General features: G+C 52.5%; 1 protein-coding gene and 3 gene segments (V, D, J or C); 1 reads left to right on the top strand and 3 right to left on the bottom strand.

The window, feature by feature from the left end:
* Window positions 1-214: 214 nt before the first annotated feature.
* LOC134524697 (T cell receptor alpha variable 1-1-like) lies at window positions 215-2,764 on the bottom strand (the record flags this gene model as incomplete). The annotated part of the segment is given in 3 exon segments: window positions 215-498; window positions 1,375-1,441; window positions 2,708-2,764. Coding segments are annotated over 3 exon segments (408 nt in total), but the record flags the coding sequence as incomplete, so codon positions are not given.
* Window positions 2,765-6,274: 3,510 nt separating this feature from the next.
* Window positions 6,275-7,083, bottom strand: LOC134524696 (T cell receptor alpha variable 12-1-like). The segment is given in 2 exon segments: window positions 6,275-6,630; window positions 7,038-7,083. Coding segments are annotated over 2 exon segments (402 nt in total).
* A 367-nt stretch (window positions 7,084-7,450) lies between these two features.
* Window positions 7,451-10,795, bottom strand: LOC134524695 (T cell receptor alpha variable 4-like). The segment is given in 4 exon segments: window positions 7,451-7,566; window positions 7,737-7,800; window positions 9,581-9,864; window positions 10,729-10,795. Coding segments are annotated over 4 exon segments (531 nt in total).
* Window positions 10,796-14,143: 3,348 nt separating this feature from the next.
* Window positions 14,144-14,449, top strand: LOC134524450 (feather keratin Cos2-3-like). Its single transcript, XM_063354496.1, has one exon. The coding sequence runs from the start codon at window positions 14,144-14,146 to the stop codon at window positions 14,447-14,449; it is 306 nt and encodes a 101-aa protein (XP_063210566.1).
* Window positions 14,450-21,022: the final 6,573 nt, after the last annotated feature.

The following is a 21,022-nucleotide window of genomic DNA, read 5'->3' as shown; positions in this document are numbered from 1 at the left end:
TAAGACCATGGTTGCGTAAATCAATGTGTGGAATGGACAGAAAACATTCCATCACAGGATCTTGTCCTGCAGATCCCTGGGTGTACAGAGGAAGCAGCACTGCCAGGGCACACCTGACAGCCCCTTCCCCCACCCTCATCCTTGCACAGACACATCCCCTCCTTCCCCTGGGTTCTTGCACAGCCAAGGAAGCTCCCTGCACCGGGGTGTCACGCACTGCACAGAGGTACAAGGCACTGTCAGAGAGCCTGACTTCCTCCAGCTGGAGGAGGCTGTATTTCTCCATGGTGTTCAGCACGGTGGTGAGACGGCCACTGGGCTTGCGGCCAGCTGCTACCTGATAGGAGACCAGCTGGGGACCTTGGCCTTTCCTCTGCTGGTACCAAAGCAAGGCATAAAAGCTGGAAGTCTGGTATGTGCAGGTTGTCTGGAAGGTGTCTCCCTGCTTCACTGTGACTTGTCCTTCTTGCTGGGTGACAGTGACCTGGCCCATGGTGCCTGGAAGAAAGCGAAGGTCAGCAGCTCAGCAGGGGAAGAAAACCACCAGCACATGTGAAAAGCAAGCATAGAAGGCTCCCTGTCATCTGCCTTAGAGGAAAATCCTGAGGCCTGGGGACAGTCAGGTGGAGAGGAGTTTGAGTAGCAATGTGGAGCTCTGAGCTCAGTGTGGATCTTGAGAAGAGCTGTGCTGAGTCCCTGCTCCTCCTTGCTCCTCCTGCTCCTCCTCCCTGCTCCTGCTCCTACTACCCAGAGAACCAGGGAACAGCCTTTCATGCCTAGTGTTTGCATGCTGGGACCAGCACCCTTCTATCATGTTGAGGCATCCATAGGGCTCTGTCAAAAAGATTCATCCTGCTTCCCCATCCCTCTCATCCCTGAGGGCTCCTAGCTCCCTGAGTATATACAATGGTGAGCTGAATGGTAGAAAGAGGGATCCCCGACTGAGTCAACAACCAGGGGAAAACTGGAAGCCATGGCAGACATAAGCCATCCAGGAGGCAGAATGGGACACCCAGTTAATGTCAGTGGGATGAGAGCATACAAGTTCTGCTGATTTGCATTGGAAAGAAAAAATGTGAGAGTGCAGAGAGAGATGAGATCTCCTATGGTGAGAGCAGGTGGATCAGAAGAGAGAGGCAGAGAGAAAGGCATTGAAGGTGAGAGAAGAGCAGCAGAAGAGGTCTGAGGTATCTCTTCTCTCTCCTTTCAAACAGTAAGAGCGTCTTGAGAAAAATGGTGCAAAACCACAAATGTGAGCTGGTATTTCACAGTGTTTTCCTGTAATTCAAGAGTAGTTCTCTGCATGATCCTGATCAGGCTGGCAAGGGTTTCCTTGGGAGAAGAAGGATGCATTTATAGTAAGCCAGGACTTACCCAGCAGTTGCCCCAGGAAGGCCGTGAGGATGAGAGATCCAAGCTGCACGTTGACATCAACCCACCTCTTTGTGGAGTGAGAGAGAGTCAGAAAACCCCCTCCCAGCCCCGAGATAACAGAGCTGCCGGAAACAACTTTGTTGGGGGAGCAAAGGAAGAAGCGGGGAAGAGCAGAGATCTGTTCCTCCTGTGCCTCAGATGCTGCTTCTGAGTTTCTCCCTCCTCCAGCAGCAACACCTGTGGCTCCCTCAGCCAGTGGCATTCTCAGCATTTCCCCATGAAGAGCCCCTGTGGGCTCTGCGTGTCCCAGTGGTGGGAAGAGGCTGTTCCCAGTGAGCTCACAGTGGAGTCCCCTCCTCCCCAGCGAGAATCCCCTGCTCTTCTGAACACCAGTGCTGGCTTATATTGGACGTCAGGGGTTTCTTCCACAGTGAAGTTTCAGAACTTTGCCTGGGGGCCTGAGCTCTTTGGGGACACTGTTATTTCCTTTGGGAACAGAAGTCTCTTCCATTTCTCTCACTTCTTCCCATTATTTCCTCAGCTACCTGGGAAAAACAACTCTCCCCCAGATTCCCCCAAACACAAGATGAAAGCTGCTGTGCAGCAGCCCAGGGCTTCTGGCTCTGTCCTATTCTGGTGGGATAACCCAGAGTGTGAGAGAAGAACCTGGCTCCAGAACTGCTGTGTAGATGCAACAAACCCAGAGATGATAAGGACGATTTACCCTAGGAAAATGGTATAAGTTCACCGGAGAGCAGGATGAGGGATGAGTGGTGACACCCACTCCCAGGGAGAACATGGGGCACCCATTGGAGTGCTGCACTGCGAGGGCTATGGATAGGGCAGCCCTGCACCCACAGCTGAAAGGGCATGTGAAGGGGTGGGGGTACTGCAGGTGGGGACCCCTACTCCCACCCCCTTGCCACAGGAACTCCAGAGTGATCCCATGCACCACTCATGACAGAGAGAACCAACCGCTCATTGTCGTTAAGTTAACCTGACCTGAGTAGGCCCAGACCTGTGCTGTGCTGAGCTGTATACATCGCTTGGCAAACTTGGCAACGCTGCCACAAACACGTCCTTGTCTTGATCTAGGAGTGAAGCACTGTGCTTTCATATAAACGCCCTTTTGCTGAACAGTAGAAATTGGGAGCGGTTTATTGCTAAGGAAATGCCATGAAAACTCCAGAGATGACAATGCCTAAGATGAATCTCAGCATGGGCAGGATTTGCACTATGTGTTAAGACCCGACTCGAGCTCTACTTCATGCCCCAGAGCTGGGGCTCCCAGCACCTGAAGGGACATAACATCACCTGTGCTATGCCCCTTTACCTTCTTATCTCCAACTGGTGGTATTTTAGTCAAGACTCTGTGGAGGCAGAGTCCCATTCTTAATGGGATCAACATGCATGCATTAAAAAAAAACAACCAAAAACAAACAAACAAAAAAAAACAAAAAACAACCAGAACTCCAAATTTCTAGTAGGAATTTCCCCTGTTCCAGACCATGGCCATTGCCTTTCTCTGTTTCACTGTGCTCAAGAAGGAGTTTGGCTCCATCTGGCTCTTCATGCTCCAATCAAGTGTTAGAAAAAGCTCTCAACTTTAGTTTCTCTTTTGAAGGCTGAAGAAGGCCAGTCCTCTCAGACCCTCCTCATGTCTTCTGTTAAAGAAACACAGAATTAGTAAGTTTGGAAGGGATGTCTGGAGGTCAGTGGGTCCACACACCACCTCAGGAAGCGTGACCTAGACCTGGGTGCAAAGGACCATGTCCAGATGGATTTTGTATTCCTCCAAGGACGGAGACACCACAACCTCTCTGGCCACCCTGTGCCAGGGCTCCCTCACAGTGAAAAAGGGTTTCCTGGGGTTCAGACGGAGCCTCCGTTGTTTCAGTTTGTGCCAAATGCCTGTCACTGGACACCAGGGAGAAGAGCCTGGCTCCACTTTCTTCACAGCTGCCTTTCAGCTATTTGTATGCCTTGATGAGATCTCCCCTGAGCCTTCTCTTCTTGGGGCTGAACGGGCCCAGTTCTCTCAGCCTACCAGAGATGCTCCGGTCTCTTCATCATTAAAGTGTCCCTTTGTTTGACTGACTCCATTACGGCCGTGACATGTACTTCCCTAGTTCTAACACACACCCCCTCACCCTCGGGAGTCACAAGCACACCCACATTTGTGCGTGTCTCAAATACCAACACAGGCCCTCAGCCCATCCAATAGCCCTGCCTGCAGCCTGGGCCCTCTTACCCAGCACTGGGGTCTCTGGCTAGACTAGGCTGTTTTTCTCTGACAGATACATGCAATCACCCGCTCCTCTCACAACCACCCTCACAATTGCAGATCCCTCAGATATTGCCACCACATGAGGCTCTCTAATAGCCATGCACTAGCCTTGAGCTCACTTACCCATCTCTGTCTCAGACTTTAGATACAGCTTTTTCTCCCACTCTCTGGATGGGCCAGCTTGAAATATGCTGGTAGAGTCCACATAATCACCCATGCATGTCAGGTTCAATTCACCCAGGAGAAAACACACTGAAGTCCCTGCAGTCGTTGGTCCTTTGACCTCTCACACACACATGTGCAGTGTGGTGCCTCCAGTTGCTGACAGCAAGAGATATGAGCCCTGGGACACGTTCTTCCTTCTCCAGTTGCTGGCACCCAGACCTTGCTTACACCCCAGTCCCTCCAGCCCCGGCACAGAGATCGACAGGGTCTGTGACCAGAGGCCGCTTCTCCAGTTGCTGGCACTGAGACCTTGCAGCACACCCTGGTCCATCCAGTTACTGGCACCCAGGCCTACAGTCCCCATGGCCATTGGTTGTTTGCCCAGTTACTGGCACCCAGATCTCTCTTGCACATCAGTCGCTCCATTTACTGGCACTCAGACCTTGCAGCACTCACATATGGGAAAGGGAGTGAAGGTAGACAGAAGGAAGATTAAGAAAGGATTTATGAAGAAGGTAGAGGGGACTGTGGTGATCGGGCACAGGGCTCATCCCAACAAGCGCACTGACCAGCCGCTGCCTACTTGCAAGTACCTCCCTTTTTCCTTCCTCCTCTCTATTGGCTCCCCTTGCTCATCCCCAGTCCCCTCTTTCCCCCTCACCTGTGACCCTTCCCCTAAGCATTGAAAACTGGTTGAAAGATAGAGCTCAGAGGGTCGTGATTAGAGGCACAGAGTTTAGTTGGAGGTCAGTAACAAGTGGTGTTCCCCAGGGGTCAGTACTGGGCCCAGTCCTAGTGAATATATTCATCAATGACCTGGATGAAGGGATAGAGTGCACCCTCAGCAAGTTTGCTGATGATACAAAACTGGGAGGAGTGGCTGACACACCAGAAGCCTGTGCTGCCATACAGTGAGACCTGGAAAGGCGTGAGAGCTGGGTGGAGAGAAACCTTATGAAATTCAATAAGGGCAAGCGTAGGGTGCTGCACGTGGGGAGGAATAACCCCATGCATCAGTACAGGTTGCGGGCTGACCTGCTGGAGAGTGGCTCAGTGGAAAAGGACCTGGGAATCCTGGTGGACAACCTGGCCTCAGACATGAGCCAGCAATGCGCCCCGGTGGACAAAAAGGCTGATGGCATCCTGGGGTGCATCAAGAAGAGCGTGACCAGCAGATCGAGTGGAGGTCATCCTTCCTCTCTACTCTGCCCTGGTGAGGCTGCATCTGGAGTGCTGTGTCCATTTCTGGGCTCCCTGGTTCAAGAAGGACAGGGAACTGCTGGAGAGGGTACAGCAAAGGGCTACCAAGATGATTAGGGGACTGGAACACCTCTCTCATAAAGAAAGGCTGAGGGACTTAGTATGGCAAGAGCCTTGTGCACAGAGGGACAAACTAGAGCCCAGAAATGCACATCCTGGAAATGCAGCCACCAGTGGTTTTCTGTTGGGCAGAGAACCCAGAGGGACTCAGGGACACAGGCATCGCCCCAGCCAAGTACTAGTGAGTGCTCAGGGCTGGAGGGGAGACATGAAAAGCAGGCGGACAGCTCAAGTGGTTGAACAGGGAATCTTGTCCAATGCCTGGTTGATGGGTCCTGCTCACATGTCTAAGCTTTGCCTGATCCCCAGACATAGGGCCAGGAAGTCATTTTCCCACTTTGGGCTTCTGTACCTGGGAAGTAAAGCGACATGAGCAGTCATGTCTCCTACCAAGAGCCCCCTTCTCACACAGTGGTCATTGAGGGACGCTCAGGAAAAGTTATAGCTGAAGAAGCCTCTGGGATGCTTCTCCTGAACACTCACTGCTGTGTCCCACTCAGTCTCAGTGGCTCAGGGGTGTCCCTGAGCCTGCTGTGGCAATGCACCCTCGTGGCAAGGCAGGCCAACAGCATCCTGGGCTGCAGCAGGAAGAGAATCACCAGCAGGACAAGGTACCTGACCCTTCCTCTCCACTCAGTGCTGGTGAGGCCACTTGTGGAGTGCTGGGTCCAGTTCTGGGCTCCCCAGTACAAGAAAGATACTGGAGTGAGCACAGCAAAATAGTGGATGGACTGGAGCATGTTTCCTCTGAGGATGGGCTGAGAGGGCTGGCAGTGTTCAGCCTGGGGAAGAGAAGGCTTGTGGGAGATCTTGGCAATGTGTGTAAATAGCTGATGGGAGGGAATGAAGAAGAGACTCTTCTCAGTAATGCCCACTGATGGGAGAAGAGTGAGTGCCCACCAGCAGAAAAACCAAAATGAACGTAGTCCTGGGAAACCTGCTCTGGCTGGCCCAGCTTTAACAGGGACTGCATGATCTCAAAAGATGCTTTTCAACCTAACCAATTCTCAGATCCTCTCCCTGATGCATAGACTGTGCAGACAGAGACCCAGCCTCACCACAGCACCCGGGTGTGGTTCCTGGGCAAGATGAGCTTAGAGCTCCATGCAAGCAGTGGTGGGGAGGGAATCACTCCCCAGGGTACACCCTCCCCTTCTTGTGCAGTGCTGCACACTGAGGGCACAGATGTGGGTTCAGTGCGCAGAGGTAGAGAGCGTTGTCCTGGAGCTCGGCATCGCGCATATGCAGAAGCACCTGGGAGTCCTCTGCAGACAGCATGGAGGAGAACCTCCCTGAATCCACATGAGCTTTGTATTTGCTCACCCACAACAGCATCTGAGGGGACTGCTTTGGGAGCTGCTGGTACCAGTAGGTGAAGGCACCGGAATAGTTGGTGGAGAAATTGCAGTGCAGTGTTGTGTCGTATCCTGCCTGGATGGTCCTTTCTGGAGGGAATTGGAGCACAGAGTCCTTCTGTGCATGACGTGTAAAGGAATTCCAACATTCCTTGCATTGACCCAGCCTTCCCCTAGAATTTCAACCATCCCTACACAGGCTGGCAGCATTTGGTCAAATACACCTGGGAGAGAAGTTTCCATTTCCAGTGTAGGACTCTACCCAAGCAGCTCTCTCTTTCTCTAAACACCCGTGCAAAAATAACCCATAGAAAGGTTCTTGCGAGCACTGAAAGGCATGTGCAGAGTCTTCGTCCTCCTTCCATACCCATTACAGCTGACATCTCCCAGATGATTTTCCATTCCCACCTGTACTCCCTGCTCTCCCTGTGGAATGAATCCCAGTTTCCTGCAGAGTCAAACTCAAATTTCTTCTCCCACCACTGGCACAACAACCTCTTGCCCTGCTCCTCCCCAGCCTGAACCTTGTGTCTCACCAAAATATGCCAGTCCCACCAGAGCTGCCAGGAAAATCAGGACCATGTCACACTCTCCCATGCACCCCGTGTCAAAGCATGTCACAGGAAGCGGGAGTTGAAGCTTGAGAGTTCACCACTTCTCCTCCCTCTGCCAGCCCAAAGCACCCACCAACCCTCAGCACAGGGGGTGGAGCAAAACCCTTTCTCTGCTGCTGCAGACAGGAGTTTGGGACTGTCTGGCTTGGGACTCCACATCTCTGCCACGAGGAGGCTCTGCAGAGAGACTAATTGAAGTTGTTAAAGTGCTCAGCCCAAGGAACGAAACCAAACTGTGACCCTAATTTTACAAGTGCCAAGGGGAGGTTGTTCAGCACGGGAAGGCTCGTCTTTGGGAAGTCAGGCCACAGCCAGGCTTCTCACAGTGTTCCATGTCAGAAGGTGCTTGAGCATCCCCTCAGGCAGACATAGCTTGGTGTAGAAGCGCTGCCTCTCAGCTCCAGGTCACACTGCCAAAGGGACCTGAGGACCGGAAAACTCCTGTGGAAGCCTGAAGGAAGAGAGCAAGCAGTCTGTTGTCAGAGACTAGGAGGCTGCAGGCTGTTTTCCTGCTTTTTGCTCTTCCTGGAGATCACAACCAGCACAACCAGCCCCCAGCATGGGAGCAGTGAACTTCTCCTGGCATCCACTGCCCAGCCAGGGAAAAGGGTCTGCACTCACCTGTCATGGGGTTTGAGAGAGGAACTTTTGCACTCATGATGTGGTCCTTGTGCCTCGGTAGTGTCTGAAAGGAGGCAGAACGAGGAATGGCCAATAGCACCTAGATCCAGGTGTCTGACTCCCTGTCCCTACAGGGTTTTCTCTCCTTTCTCCCAAGGCCATGGATGAGACCTTTCAAGAGAAATGTCTCTAGGAAGAGCACCTGCTGTAAACATCCCACCCACAGTAAGACACACCACCTCTCTTGGCTGGAGGACATCCAGCACAGCCCTCTGCTTCACAGACATCAAATCCTTCTTCATTCAAGTATCACAATCAGCCACTTTCTCTAGGGATGGCACCCTCCAGAAGTGTGAGAAGAGAGGATCATCACAAAAACTCAGGGATGTTTCTGCCTACAAGGGGATCAAACGCCTTATGGGATAGGGTCAAAAAGTATTTGGGGATTGTGTGTGACATGGGATGTTTAGGAGAAGCAGCAGAGATGGGGAAAGAGAGGGATCAAGGCCATTTGGACAGGAGCAAGCGTGGGAAGACAGATGGAGAAAGCGATGAGAGGGGCTAAAGTGTGTGAGCATGTGTCTAATGTGAGTGCTGGCCTGGCCATACCTGTTGCTCTGCCTTGTTTGTCACCTGCCAGGAGTTCCCTGGAAATAAAGCCATCAAGTCGAAAGAAAATAAGGAGCAGGGCTGATCCTTCACTCTGTGCCTTGGAAGCCTCTGCCCATGGGGTTTGACTACCTCTGTCAGCTATTTGGGACACACAGGGTTCCCCGGGGACTGGCTGGAGCCCACAGTCTCTTGCCAGAGGCCTCCTGCCAGCTCTCACTCCCCTCAGATCTCCAGCCCCTGAGGGCAACTCAGCAAATCCCTTTCTGACTCACTCCTCAAGGAGGAACCTGGCATGCCTTGAGACTGCGCTCAGTGTGTCCAGGCCAAGCGGTTTACCCTGCCTCCTGGGCCTCAACTCCAAAGGTGCTGAATCCTGTCAAACAAGCTCCTGGTCTCACCACTGAGCCCCTGTGGGGCGCGCTTGAAGGTGCCTCTGACCTCGACATGCCCTTCTCCTGCTGCTGGCGAGCTTCAACTCCTGACCCCATGCAACGACTTTGTAATGTCAGCAGGAACATTTTGAAAGCTCTGCGAAAATGTGGGGCTGGAGGACTCAGTTTTCCATTGTATATCTGAGCTTTCACAGAGCAATGAAATGAGAAACCCTTTCTGGTTCTCCTTTTCTAAGGCAGGTTTGGCATTGGCAACTGTGCCCTGGAGTCCCCGTGGTTGCAGAGCAGACAAAAGCAGCTGCTCAGGGTTCCCTCGGCATCCTCGTGGGGAAAGTCAAAAGGCCCAGAATAGGCCCTGTATGTTCCATGTCAGCACTGGGCGGTCCGTGCGGCAGGAGAGAGGGCTGGGCAGCTGCCCGTTGGCAGGAGGATCTCTGCCGCCCGCCGCCCTGTGCGGAGCAGAAAGGCGCTGCTCCCGGCCGGGCGCCAGCGGGGCCGGCGGCTGCCATCTCTCCTTGGCGGGCCCCGCCGGACACGGCCAGCGCTCCGGGCGCCATTCCTGCCCCGGCGGTGGCGGCAGTGTGGCGGGGGATTTCTCTGTGCGTCCCACTGGGAGTGCGGGGTTGCCGCTGCCGGGGCTGGTCGGGCGGGGGAAGCGGCCCGGGGCCAGGGGCTGGCTGGGGCCGTTTGGGGCGAGGCGGCCCCGGCGGCCGGAGCGGCAGCGCCCCCTGGCGGGCCCGCCCGGGGCTGTCCCCTCGGCCCCGACACACACGCCCGGCCCCGCCCGCGCCGGTTCCTGCCCGGCCGCAGCCCCGGCTCCTCTCCCCGTGGGAGACCCACGGCACAGTAATACACCACCGCGTCCCCGCGCCGGGGCCGGGTGAGCCACAGGGCGCTGGAGCGGCGGTGTGCCGACACCCACAGCCGCCCCGGCGGGTCCCGCAGCTCTTTGGAGTCTTTGAGAGTGCTCAGGAGCAGCGCGGGGCCTCGTCCCGGGAGCTGGCGGTACCAGTAGATGTAGTAGGAAAGCTTTATGTTGGGATACGAGCAGTTGATGCTGATGCCGGTGCTCTCGGTGGTCTCTGCCGACGGCTCCTGCTCCACCTGGGCTCTGCCCACAGCCACTGCTGAGAAAGTATAAGAAAAGGCCAAAGATCACCTAAGAGCAACCATCTCTGATGGCTGTTTTGCCAGAAAAATCGTCAGAAAGAGTGGCATGTGGATAGAGCTGGACTGTAACAAATGGGGACCATGTGGCTATCGAGAGTGATGCTGGTGTGAGTTTGTGGAGCAAGGGGACAAGTCTGCAAGGGACTTTTTAATGGATGCATACAGAGTTAGAATGAAAACTAGGTGGAGGGATGGATGCATGGATGCATGGGTGGATGGATGCATGGGTGGAGAGAAGAAGGGGAGACAGGAAAGTTGGAAGTGTTACAGTGAATGATGAAGGGCTTAATTGAGAAGAAGAATAAATGCAGAAAGCGCAGGGGGATCAGAGGATATATGGAATAATGGCACGGTGCAGAAAAGACAATTTGTGGTTATGGATATGAAGGAAGCAGAGAGAAAGATGAGAGAGGGGTCTCGAGGAGTAGGAAGAGGCTTCGGAGATGGTAGATGCATGGAGACATGAGTCAGAATATGAGTGTGTGAGTGAATAAAGAGCAGACTGGGAGAGGGCTTGTTACAGTGAAGGAGAGAGGTCTATATTGAGGGCAATAAGAACTGCAGAATGCACAAGGGAAGGAGAGGGTGCATGAAAAATCAGGTGTACATGCAAGGAGGCTAGTACCGACAGAGGTGGGGAAGAAAGAGGAAGAACAGGAAGAGGGGACTCGGGGGGTTGGAAAGGGGCACAAAAGATGGCAGAGAGTCAGGAGTGGTAAAGAGAGGCTGAAGAAGGAGAGGGAAGAGTTGACGCTGGGCTCCCTGGGGCACCCACTGGGCACAGCCCCGGCCCCATCCGGCCCTGCCACCCCATGCACCCAGCAGCAGTGCGGCCAGCCCCACAAGGCCGCCTCCTCTCCACCGCCTCCTCTCCGCTCCTGCCATCTGCCGCCAGCTCCGTCCTGGGGCTCAGCTCTGCGCCGGCACCGCCCGGGGGCTCGCTCCTGCTCAGACCGCTCAGGGTTTGCTGCTTTTCCCAGCTGGGAAATGGACTCTCCCCGTCCTCCAGCAAGAAGAAGCCTGCACAGCGCCAGCTGCAGCCTGGCACAGCAGCGGGGCCTTGGACCAGCGCATGGACCAGCTTCCCAGGGTTCTCTCCGAGCCCATGGACTGGAACCAGCAGCCACTCGTTTCCTGCAGCTGGGAGTGAGGCAGCTGAGAGCCTCTTTTCAGCTGCTGCTTTGCAGCCCCAGCACAATGCCTAGGAGTTGTGTTGGGGCAGAGGGAGTGTGAGGACAAATGTGCCCATGGGCGGGCAGGGATCACGGAGGACAGGGGTGGTGGGGAATCACAGTGTCAGAATGTAGGTGAGAAGGGATCTCCAGAGGTCATCTGTAACAACCCCTGCTTAGAACAAATCCGGTTGCTCAAGGTCACATTCAGCCCAGCCTTGAACACCTCCCAGGATGGAGATTGCACAGCCTCCCTGGGAAACCCCTTCCTTGATTCACTATTTCTTTTAGCCTACTGCTTCACGAGAATTCCCCTGTTTCAGCTGATGTCCATTGCCTCTACTCCTGTCATTGAGCACTTCCAGAGGCAAGGCCCGTCTACTCCTTCTCCTCTGAATATGTGGTTCCTCGACCCGTTCAGAACACTTTACCTCTACACAGCTCAGTGTAGCAACTGTTCCCCCTGAGTCAGTGTTTGCCAAAGCCTTGCTGGGAGTGCTCTCCTTCCCACCTCTCATGTTGCTCAAGAAATCAAGAAACAGTGTTGGTCCTACTGCTGATCCCTGAGAGACCCCACTAGTACCTGACTGCCAGCTGGGCTTTGCACCACTGCTCACAATTCTTTCTGCATAACACTCCAGCCAATTTTCCTCTCACCTTATCATGCTCCAACCCATTTATCCCCAATTTGGCTCTGAAGGAAGTAGGAGAGAGGCTGTCAAAGGTCTTGCTAAACTCTATGTACATTCATGTCCTGCCTTTCCCTTCTCCACAGTGACTGTTACCTCCTGAGAAAGCAATGAGCTTGGCCATCAGCTCCTCAGCTGGGAAGCACCTCCATGGAGAGGGAAACCAGCCCTGGCTGAGCTCCCCTGGAGGAGTTCCCTGGCACTCATCTCTATGGGGTCACTACAGGGAAGTGGAGGAGCCCTCAGCTGCCTTATCTCCAAGCTGGATGTGAGTCCAGGCAGACAAACATTCAGACAGGGATATGGGCTCAGGAACTTTCTGTACTGTGCATAGCCCTTGTTTGAATGAGGGTGTCTCTGGAAACCCCTGCAGGACAGCAGTGGGCTTTGGGGGACTGTGGCCTTGGATCCAATGTCCTTCCCTCCCAGGGACAGTTGCTGGGTGCTCACACTGAGATTCCAATATAGGACATGAACATTCTGAGCATGAACATCAAAGCTGTCATCAGTTCTTTGGCTCCTCCTGTGAAATCCACAGAGTCTGTTCTTCCACTCACAGTGCAGTGATATCAGACTCTGTGTTCCGTTCATTCAGGACCTGTTTGGGAAAAGGTCTTGGCCCCTGCCTGGCACAGCACCAGGCCTGTGAAGAGCACAAGTGCATCCCAGAAAGCACTGACACTGCTTTGGAAGAAGATCCACTCAGGGATGGCCAGCACATGGTGGGCAGGATTCCTCAGCCTTTCACTTTGCCCAGAATGCAGTCCCCATCCTTTGAACTCTCTAGCACTGGGGAGAGCAGCTGTGTTCTGGCCTGGAGAGGCAGGGAGTGGGGACTGCCAGCCATGCTGAGGCACTCCCAATATCATTACACTGAATTCAACTAAGGATCCAAATTGGAGTGGAACAATCCTTGTCGTGGCCTGAAATGGGCAGCAGCAGAGTGTGAGCTCTGCAGGGGCAGGAGAAGGAGGCGTCAGGAGGCAGGGGCTGCATTTCAGTGCCTCTTCCCTGGACGCATCTCCAGCAGGCTGGTGCCATCACCACTCCGCTGAGGTCGGGCTCCTTCTGACCCTGGGAACCTGCTGCACTTCGACATTATTCTGACTGTCCCCACCATAAGCAGCACATTCCCTTGTAATGAGGGACACACGAGGACACACACACTCACACATTAATGCACAACAGCATCAAGTCATCCACAAATTTGTGCTCCCACATTCATCCACACAAACACGGCTGCACATAAGTGCACATAAGACAAGAAGACAAGTAGGGACACAAGCAAGCGTGGAGTCTGCCAAGGACAGATGGGGTTGTTACAGAGTTAGAACTCTGTGCGGAAGCACAAGGCCCCAGGCATGCCCATGCCATTGTTTGTGTACTCACAGACTCCAGGGAGTGGGCACCATTCCAAAGCAGCCAGAATTTTTTCCTGAGGTCAGTGGTAGTCAGGACAGGTTCAAAACCTAGCAACACAACGCACATACCTGGGGAGGCAACAACAAGTGACCACTGGAGGGAGTAGAGGAGGGAGGGAAAGCGTCCTCATGCATGGGAGCCCATGGGCGTCGAGCTGAGGATGGCTGAATTGTCTTCCTGAGGAAAACACTTCAAACAGCCCCACCGGAGTGACCCAAGCTGAGGTGTCTTTCCTGCCCTGGACCACTCCAGCACTTGAGCTGACTCTTCTGCCTTGCACTGCTGCATTCCTGCCCTGGAAATCCTGGGGCCTTTCATTCTAGCAGTAACAAGAAGCTTTCATTTGGGAATGGGCATGGCACAGCTCTGGAAATGAAAAGGCAGCAGTGTTGGAAACCAAAGCACAGCCCATATCATTAGCTGCGATGGTTTGCATTCAAGATGACTGTGTCCAAAAATTGTTACCTCTGCAAAGGGTGCCTCTGGTCCTGTGGCAATGAAGGGCAGGTATAAAAGCCAGCCCAAGTCCCTGCTTTCTCATCCACTTCTCTGGCCTCCTTCTCCTTGGGAACCAGGTGAGTCTGGAGCCTCTTTTCTTCTTTCAAAGTGAGATCTCTCCCTGATGGACATCTCCGCTGATATTGGCTATGTCCTCTCCTGGGTTTTCTGACTTCTTCTCTTGACAGAAGGAAGAGGGGTGAGTGCCTGCTTAGTGAGAGACTGGGACGTGGCAGAGGGATCTTTTGGTTTATGCCCAATGAAAGGCCTTCCCTGGGCCAGGCTGCCCTTTGTAGTGCAATATATACCATGTGGGCCCTGCCGAGCTTCCAGCTCCCCACCCAGAAGTGGCCTTGGCTCCTTTGTGGTGGGGTAACCAGGCTGCTCCTCACCCACCCTTGTGCTCTCTTTCCTCCCTGCTTCTCTCCCAGGTGCACCTCCACCCTTGAGACATGTCCTGCTACGACCAGTGCCAGCCCTGCCGGCCCTGTGGCCCAACACCTCTGGCCAACAGCTGCAATGAGCCCTGTGTCAGGCAGTGCCAGAACTCTTCTGTTGTCATCCAGCCCTCCCCCGTGGTGGTGACCCTGCCTGGCCCCATCCTCAGCTCCTTCCCACAGAACACCGTTGTGGGATCCTCCACCTCTGCTGCCGTTGGCAGCATCCTCAGCTGTGATGGAGTGCCCATCACCTCTGGGTGCTGTGACCTCTCTGGCATTTCCAGCCGCTACTATGGCAGAAGGTGCCTCCCCTGCTAAAGACTCTGGGGGAAACCCCAAGGAGACACCCTGAGGAACTCAGAACATGGTGCTGGGCAAAGGATTGATGTTTTCAATGCTGCTTTCAGCATAGCTGAACGACTTTGCTTTTCTCTCCCTTTTCCTTGTTTGCTTCATATCCCCTTAGCAGCAAGGTTCCCTCAAGGCCCACCTGGTGGGAACCATGTGTCTTCTTCATCCTTTATGGGGCAGGCAGACAGACATGATGCAGGAACATCTCCACGGCCAAGGACCGCACCCTCACAGCTGCCCGTGGGGCTCCATGAACTGGCACCCCCCACTTGGAATGAGTTTCTTTCCCTCTTTTGACTCATTAAAGTTCCGTTGCATTCAAGCTTGGTCTCCATGTGGTCCTTCCCTCTGTGGACACTTCCCATCCTGACAAAGCACAAGGGGTGGAAGGGGTTGAGAGCACAAGGAAACCCTGCTCCAGTCACAGACAAATGAGCAGTTCAAACATCCTACATTGGCTCCTCTTTTGGGAACCATCCCTTGGAGCTGAGGAAAACATCTGTAGCTGCTCTGCTGCCAGTGAGCATCAGGCCTTGCCCTGCTGGTATCTCTGCCCACAAATGCCCAGAAGGCAGGAGATCCTGAGGACCCAGCAGCCCCATGAGCTCTTGAGGAAGGGTGTTCCTCTTGCTATGGACGGAGCTGCTGTGGGGTGGTGGGGTGAAGGGTGTGGGGCTCCGGAAGATGATTTGCTGGCAGAATAGCAGGAGTGGTCATGCAGGGAACAGCCTTTGGGATGACCTCTCCCCTCCACCACGTAATTTAGGGGCCATGGCCTGGAGGCAGCAGCAGGGTAAAGTTGTCTATGCCACTGAAGGTATCAAGGCTCGAAACTGGAGCTAAGCATGTGGGAGCTGAGGGTGGTCAGGACAGAAGTGGGGACAGTTTATTTCTGAAGGAGATCAAATTGCTGTGATAGAGATCGTGCAGGAGAACGGGAAGATCAGCAAGGATGAGGGTACTGGGTGCACTTCCCATGAGTGCTGAAGGCAGGTGCAGAGCTCTTGACTGCTTCCTTGGTCCCCCCAAAGAATTTGTACTCAGAAATTGGCTGCCCTTCTCGGGGGGAGAGTACTTTTTAACGTGTTGATGTGGTTTGGCCTCATATGGCAACAAAGAACCATGTGCTGCTCTCTCGGGCTTCCCCAATATGGAGAAGAATAAGAAGAAAAAAGGCAAAACATGTGGGTTAAGACCAAGGCAGTTTAACAGAACAGCAAAGGGAATAAGAAAACAACAACACGGATAGAGGAATATACAAACACGATTACAGAATCGCCGCTCACCGACCAGACCCTGGATGCCCCAGCCTGCTCCAAGCTCGACTTCCTGCCCCCTCCCCCAGCAGCTCCCTGTGGGAATGGCTCACATGGGATGGAATACCTGTGTCCCTGCTGGAGCCTGGGGAGAATTAACCCTATCCCCACCGGAGCCAGGACACGTGTAAATCTTATCCCTTATGACCAGTGGAACTATCTCTTGGCAGCCACTACAGTCTCATATCCTCTTTCCCACCATGAAAATTCAGTTGCCTTGCAAAAAAAGTACACATGCAAGGATGGTAATCCCCCCACCCATGTCCTCCACTGAGAGGGAATTAGGACGGATGAAGTGTAGCTCAGAATGACTGAAGACCAAAAGTTGCAGTCTCTCTTCTCTTGTGCCTTCCTTCCAAAGGTGCTGGATGACTTCTCAGGCCAGGGGACATACACATCTCCTTCCACAGCTGCATGGCCCACCTGTACTTCTTCCATCTGCTGGGAAGTGCTCAATGCTTCCTCTACGATCTCATGTCCTACGGCCACTGCTTGACGCTCTGCAACCCACTGCACTATGAGGCCATCGTGCATAAGGCTGTGTGCATCTGGCTGGTGGCAGGCACAGTTCAGGCACAGAACAGGCTGGCCAGTTCCCTGCCTCCTTCTCTGCATGCAATACTCACCTCCCGTTTGGCTTCCTGCAGGCCCAAGCACATCCTCCACTTCTTAGCTGATTCACAAGCTGCCCTGGACATGGCTTGTGCTGGCACTTGTGCCAACAAGTCCGTGATTACCTTCAGTATTGGTGATGAGAACCTCCCATCTTCATTCTCACTTCCTACAGGTGCAGAGCAAGAACCACCCTGTGACTCTGCTGTGCAGAAGACAGGCACGAAGCTACCTCAACCTGTGCTTCCCATTTCACTGCTATGGTCTGTTGCTAGGGCCCATGTGTCTCCACCATCATGGGAAGTGACCTCCAAATGGTCATTGGACAGAACAGCAGCTGTTCTTTACACGATTCTTACTCCTCTGCTCAACCCCTTGATTTGCACCCTAAGAAACGGGGATGGGAAAGCTGCTTGTATTTGTTCGCATCCAATAAACAGCTGGCAGGGTTGTGGTGTTTGATGGTAGAACTGATGAATAGAACTGTTTCCTTTGAAGACAATGCTCTAATACTCGACTGACCGAAACTGGGTAATCCTCTGTGGATGGGATCAGTCCAGTGACCTGTGCCCTGGAGAGGGGGAAGCACATTGTACTGTGCTGTGGGAGTGACTGGGCACTGGCATAGGTATTCCAAGGAGTTTACCAAGTCTCCCTCTTTAGAGATGTTCAAAAACTACCTGGACACGGTCCTGGGCAACTGGCTCTTCGTGGTTCTGCTTGTGCAGGGAGGGTGGACAAGATGACCTCCAGGAGTCCCTTCCAACTTCAGCCATTCTGTGATTCTTTCTTTCTCTGAGAGCAGCTGATATAGAGCAGCTCTGAGTTCCCACCCTCTGACGGGATACAAGGTTATCTATAGAATCATAGAATCATTTAGGTTGGAAAAGACCCTTGGGATCATCGAGTCCAACCATCAACCCCACTCTACAAAGTTCTCCCCTACACCATATGCCCTAACACCACATCTAAACGACTCTTAAACACATTCAGGGATGGTGATTCCACCACCTCCCTGGGCAGCCTATTCCAGTGTCTGACCACTCTTTCTGTGAAGAATTTTTTTCCTAATGTCCAGTCTAAACCTACCCTGTTGCAGCTTGAAGCCATTCCCTCTTGTTCTATCGCTAATTACCTGTGAGAAGAGACCAGCAGCAACCTCTCGACAATGTCCTTTCAAGTAGTTGTAGAGAGCGATGAGGTCTCCCCTCAGCCTCGTCTTCCTCAAACTAAACAGTCCCAGCTCCTTCAATCCCTCCTATCCTCTCTTTCTAGTCTTAGCGCTAGTAAATAGCATTTTAAGGAATGCGTTGACGATGCTGAGTGACTTTCTTAGTGGGATCAGTCCATGTCATTTCTGGTGCTCCAGCCTGTTTTTGCAGCTTGTGGGGAGTCGGGCTTGTCCCAGGCTCACCACTGAGGCACTGTACCCTTTACAGTGCTGGGCCAAGTCCCACACCCCAACATCGTCCTTAAAGAGATCACTTAGGACATCTGGGATGATCTGAGGGCCGGAGGAGTTTTTTCCGTTGTAATGTGGAGATTCTTTGTAGTTGCAGCAATATGGATGTTCTCTAGATTTTATGTTGTGCCTGACCCGCAGAGCTGGGGCATGGAGAAGCTCAATATCTGGAAAGGTCATGGCAGCTTCGACTCCACTGTGCTTTCTCTCTCTTTTCTGGCGAGAAAAGAATTTACTGAACCAGCGTCAAGCTCTTGAGTTCATTAAAGCTGATGCTGCCTGATTCATTGCCTTGACTGTGGCACCTGAAGGACTTGCCTAGAGTCATCCCAAGAGGCTGAGAGCTGGCATTGGGTGCCCTAGTTCTCAGCGGTGTGTGTGCAGGTTCATGCTCACATACATGTTCCTCTTGCTGTGCTCATGTATGCATTTGCACACATGGGAAGACACCTTGAAAGACCATCTAGTCCAACCCCCTGCCATGGCCAGTGGCATCTCTCACTAGATCAGGTTGCTCAGAGCCCCATCCAACCTGACCTTGAGACTAACTTCCAATGACAGGGCTTCCATAACATCTCTGGCCAAACTCTTCTAGTGTGTCACCACCCTCATCATACAATAATTTCTTCCTTATATATTAAATCTAAATCTACCCTCTTTCAGTTTTAAGCCATTGACCTTTGTCCTTTCACTACAGGTCCTGGTAAAATGTCTTTCTCCTTCTTTCTTATAAGCCACCTTCAAAAATTGCAAAACCACAAGAAGGTCTCCCCAGAGCCTCCTCCTCTCCAGGCTAAACAACCCCACCTCTCTCAGCCTTTCTTCACAGGAGAGGTGTTCCAACCCTCGGATCATTTCTGGAGCCTTTCTTTGGACCCACTCCAACAGACTCTACAGACTCTGCCCACAGTTAGTAGAGAGACATGAGCTCACACAGGGGACTTATCCCATCCTAAGCAGACGTCCACAGTAAACGGAATGAATCATCTTTCTGGAGACACTGATCCTGCAATTGACCAATGGTTGCCTCTGATCTCCGAACTAAGCTCACAGCAGGGCCTGCCTACCTGGTCACCTGCACATGGCTTGCTTCACCATACGGTCAGAAGTGAACCCACAGGCTCTTCCATCAGAGCTTACAAACACCTCTATCCCACGGCTAAACCCCATATCCATGTCCCTGGTACTCAGGCACAGATGGATAACAGGGAAAGGGCTTTTGTGTGGGTGAATGGCATCAAGCTGGGTATGTCACTCTCCTCAGCTGCATCTCTGGCTCTCCCTGAGTGCACATCAGTCTTCCCTCAGCTACAATGAACTCTTTCAAACAGGATTTGCAGAAGATGACTCTGTCAGGTCCATGCCCTGTGCCCTGGACGGTGTAGGCAGCCTCTCATTGGGTGTCTTGAGTCTCCTCATTTCACTCTAGATGCCTGGAGGTCTAGATTAGTGTGTGAGTATGTGTGTGTGTGTGTGTTGTCAAAGCATCTGTTTAGTGTGTCTTGAGTGACCCTTCCTGGACTCTTCCAGCATGTGAGGTGAGTCGTCTGCCCACGCCAACGTGTATTGCACCAGAAATGCTTGGGGCTCTCATCCTGTCATGCAAAAGATGCCTCCACTGGAGAATGTGCCTGGCATAAAGCAGGAAATGGAAAGACAGCAATTCAGGAAGTCAAAACATAGCTCATAGCATTGCTCGGGATGTTTTGCATTCAAGATGAGCTTGTCAGCAAAGAATCACCTCTGCAAGGGATGCCTCTGGCAGCCTGGGGCAGTTAAGGTGCATGATAAAAGCCAGCCCAGCTCCTCACTCTCTCATCCACTTCTCTTGCCTCCTTCTCCTTTTGTCTTAGCAGAGCCCTACACCAGGGAAACACTTCTGGGTGCTTAGCCGAGGAACTAGCTCCCTAGGGCCCATGTTCCCCCAAGACCAGTGAGCGTGGTGGTGACCACACACCCTCATAACCAGCCCAGAGAGCACTGGCTAGCAATTTTCTTGGCACATCAGAACCACACAGAGTTTTTTGACTCATGTGGTTACCCCCCACTCAAAGAGTGCTCTCTTTCCTGAAAGCATCATGGCCTTTGAAAATCACAATGCTACAGAAAGTGCTTTCCAGAGGAAGCAACTGCAGCATCTCCCCCTCATGGCCTGTGGATACCACTGCGTCTTTTCCTACATCACCATAACAAAGGATTACCTTCCAAACAGTTTTCAAATTTGTATTCTCACAATCCAGTAGAAAATGATCAGATACTGACGTGTTTTGTAAAATATGAAGATGGAGCTCTCCTCATGGCCACACCTACTCAAAATAATTTTCAGAAGACCCAGACCAGCATTTCTTGCAGTCATTTTCGTAACTGTGTTCCATAAATAAAGCTTACAACCCAACTGCACAGCTGACCGTGTGCTTTCTAATCTCAACGCAACCCAACATGTTTTTTGAATGGACACAACAGACAGCAAAGTTTCAAGATTTTATGAATATAAAACCTCCATGGCAGGGGGAGTTGGACTAGATGGCCTTTTAAAGGTCCTTTCCTAGTAAAGCCATCCTGTGATTCCATGGTTCCATGAATATTTTTATTTCAACAGTAAAGTTTACAGCATGCACCACTGATTTTTAGGTATCATCCTCATATTACAAGATGTCTGGGATGCTTCTTGGACATCTTCAGTCACTTTTAGTTTTTCCAGAGACCGTGGTTGTTGTATGACCCGTGATGCATGATGGGACATTCACTGCAGCCATGGCTTTCCTAAAAACATTCCAGCCTTTAGGTCTTCTCAGATGGGACACAAGTCTGAAGGACACCTCGGACTAAATCAAGCAGGTGGGACCCCTTAATGACATCTCTTTTGTACACAACACTTCCCTGGTTTTCCCAAGAAGAGATATGCTTGTGCTGCCCTAGTTCACCTAGGAGCACTTGCGCATTCTTCCAATACCGTGGATGCATATTATCAAGCACTTCCTGAACAACAGGGCTGGAGTCCTCAGGAGTCTCCAGGGGCTTATCCACCTCTGTCTGGTTTTTCTCTGGAAAAGCAGCAGTTATTGTCCCCCTTTTCTGATTGCTTTCCTTCTTGTGGGAGAAGTACTTTTGCAGAGCGTTTGTATACACCTAAGCTTTCTCATAGGCCAG

Source organism: Chroicocephalus ridibundus, chromosome 17 (genome assembly GCF_963924245.1).
Source record: "Chroicocephalus ridibundus chromosome 17, bChrRid1.1, whole genome shotgun sequence".
Taxonomy (NCBI): Eukaryota; Metazoa; Chordata; class Aves; order Charadriiformes; family Laridae; genus Chroicocephalus; species Chroicocephalus ridibundus.
The sequence above is the reverse complement of the archived record's forward strand: the minus strand, read 5'-3'. Positions and strand labels throughout refer to the sequence as shown.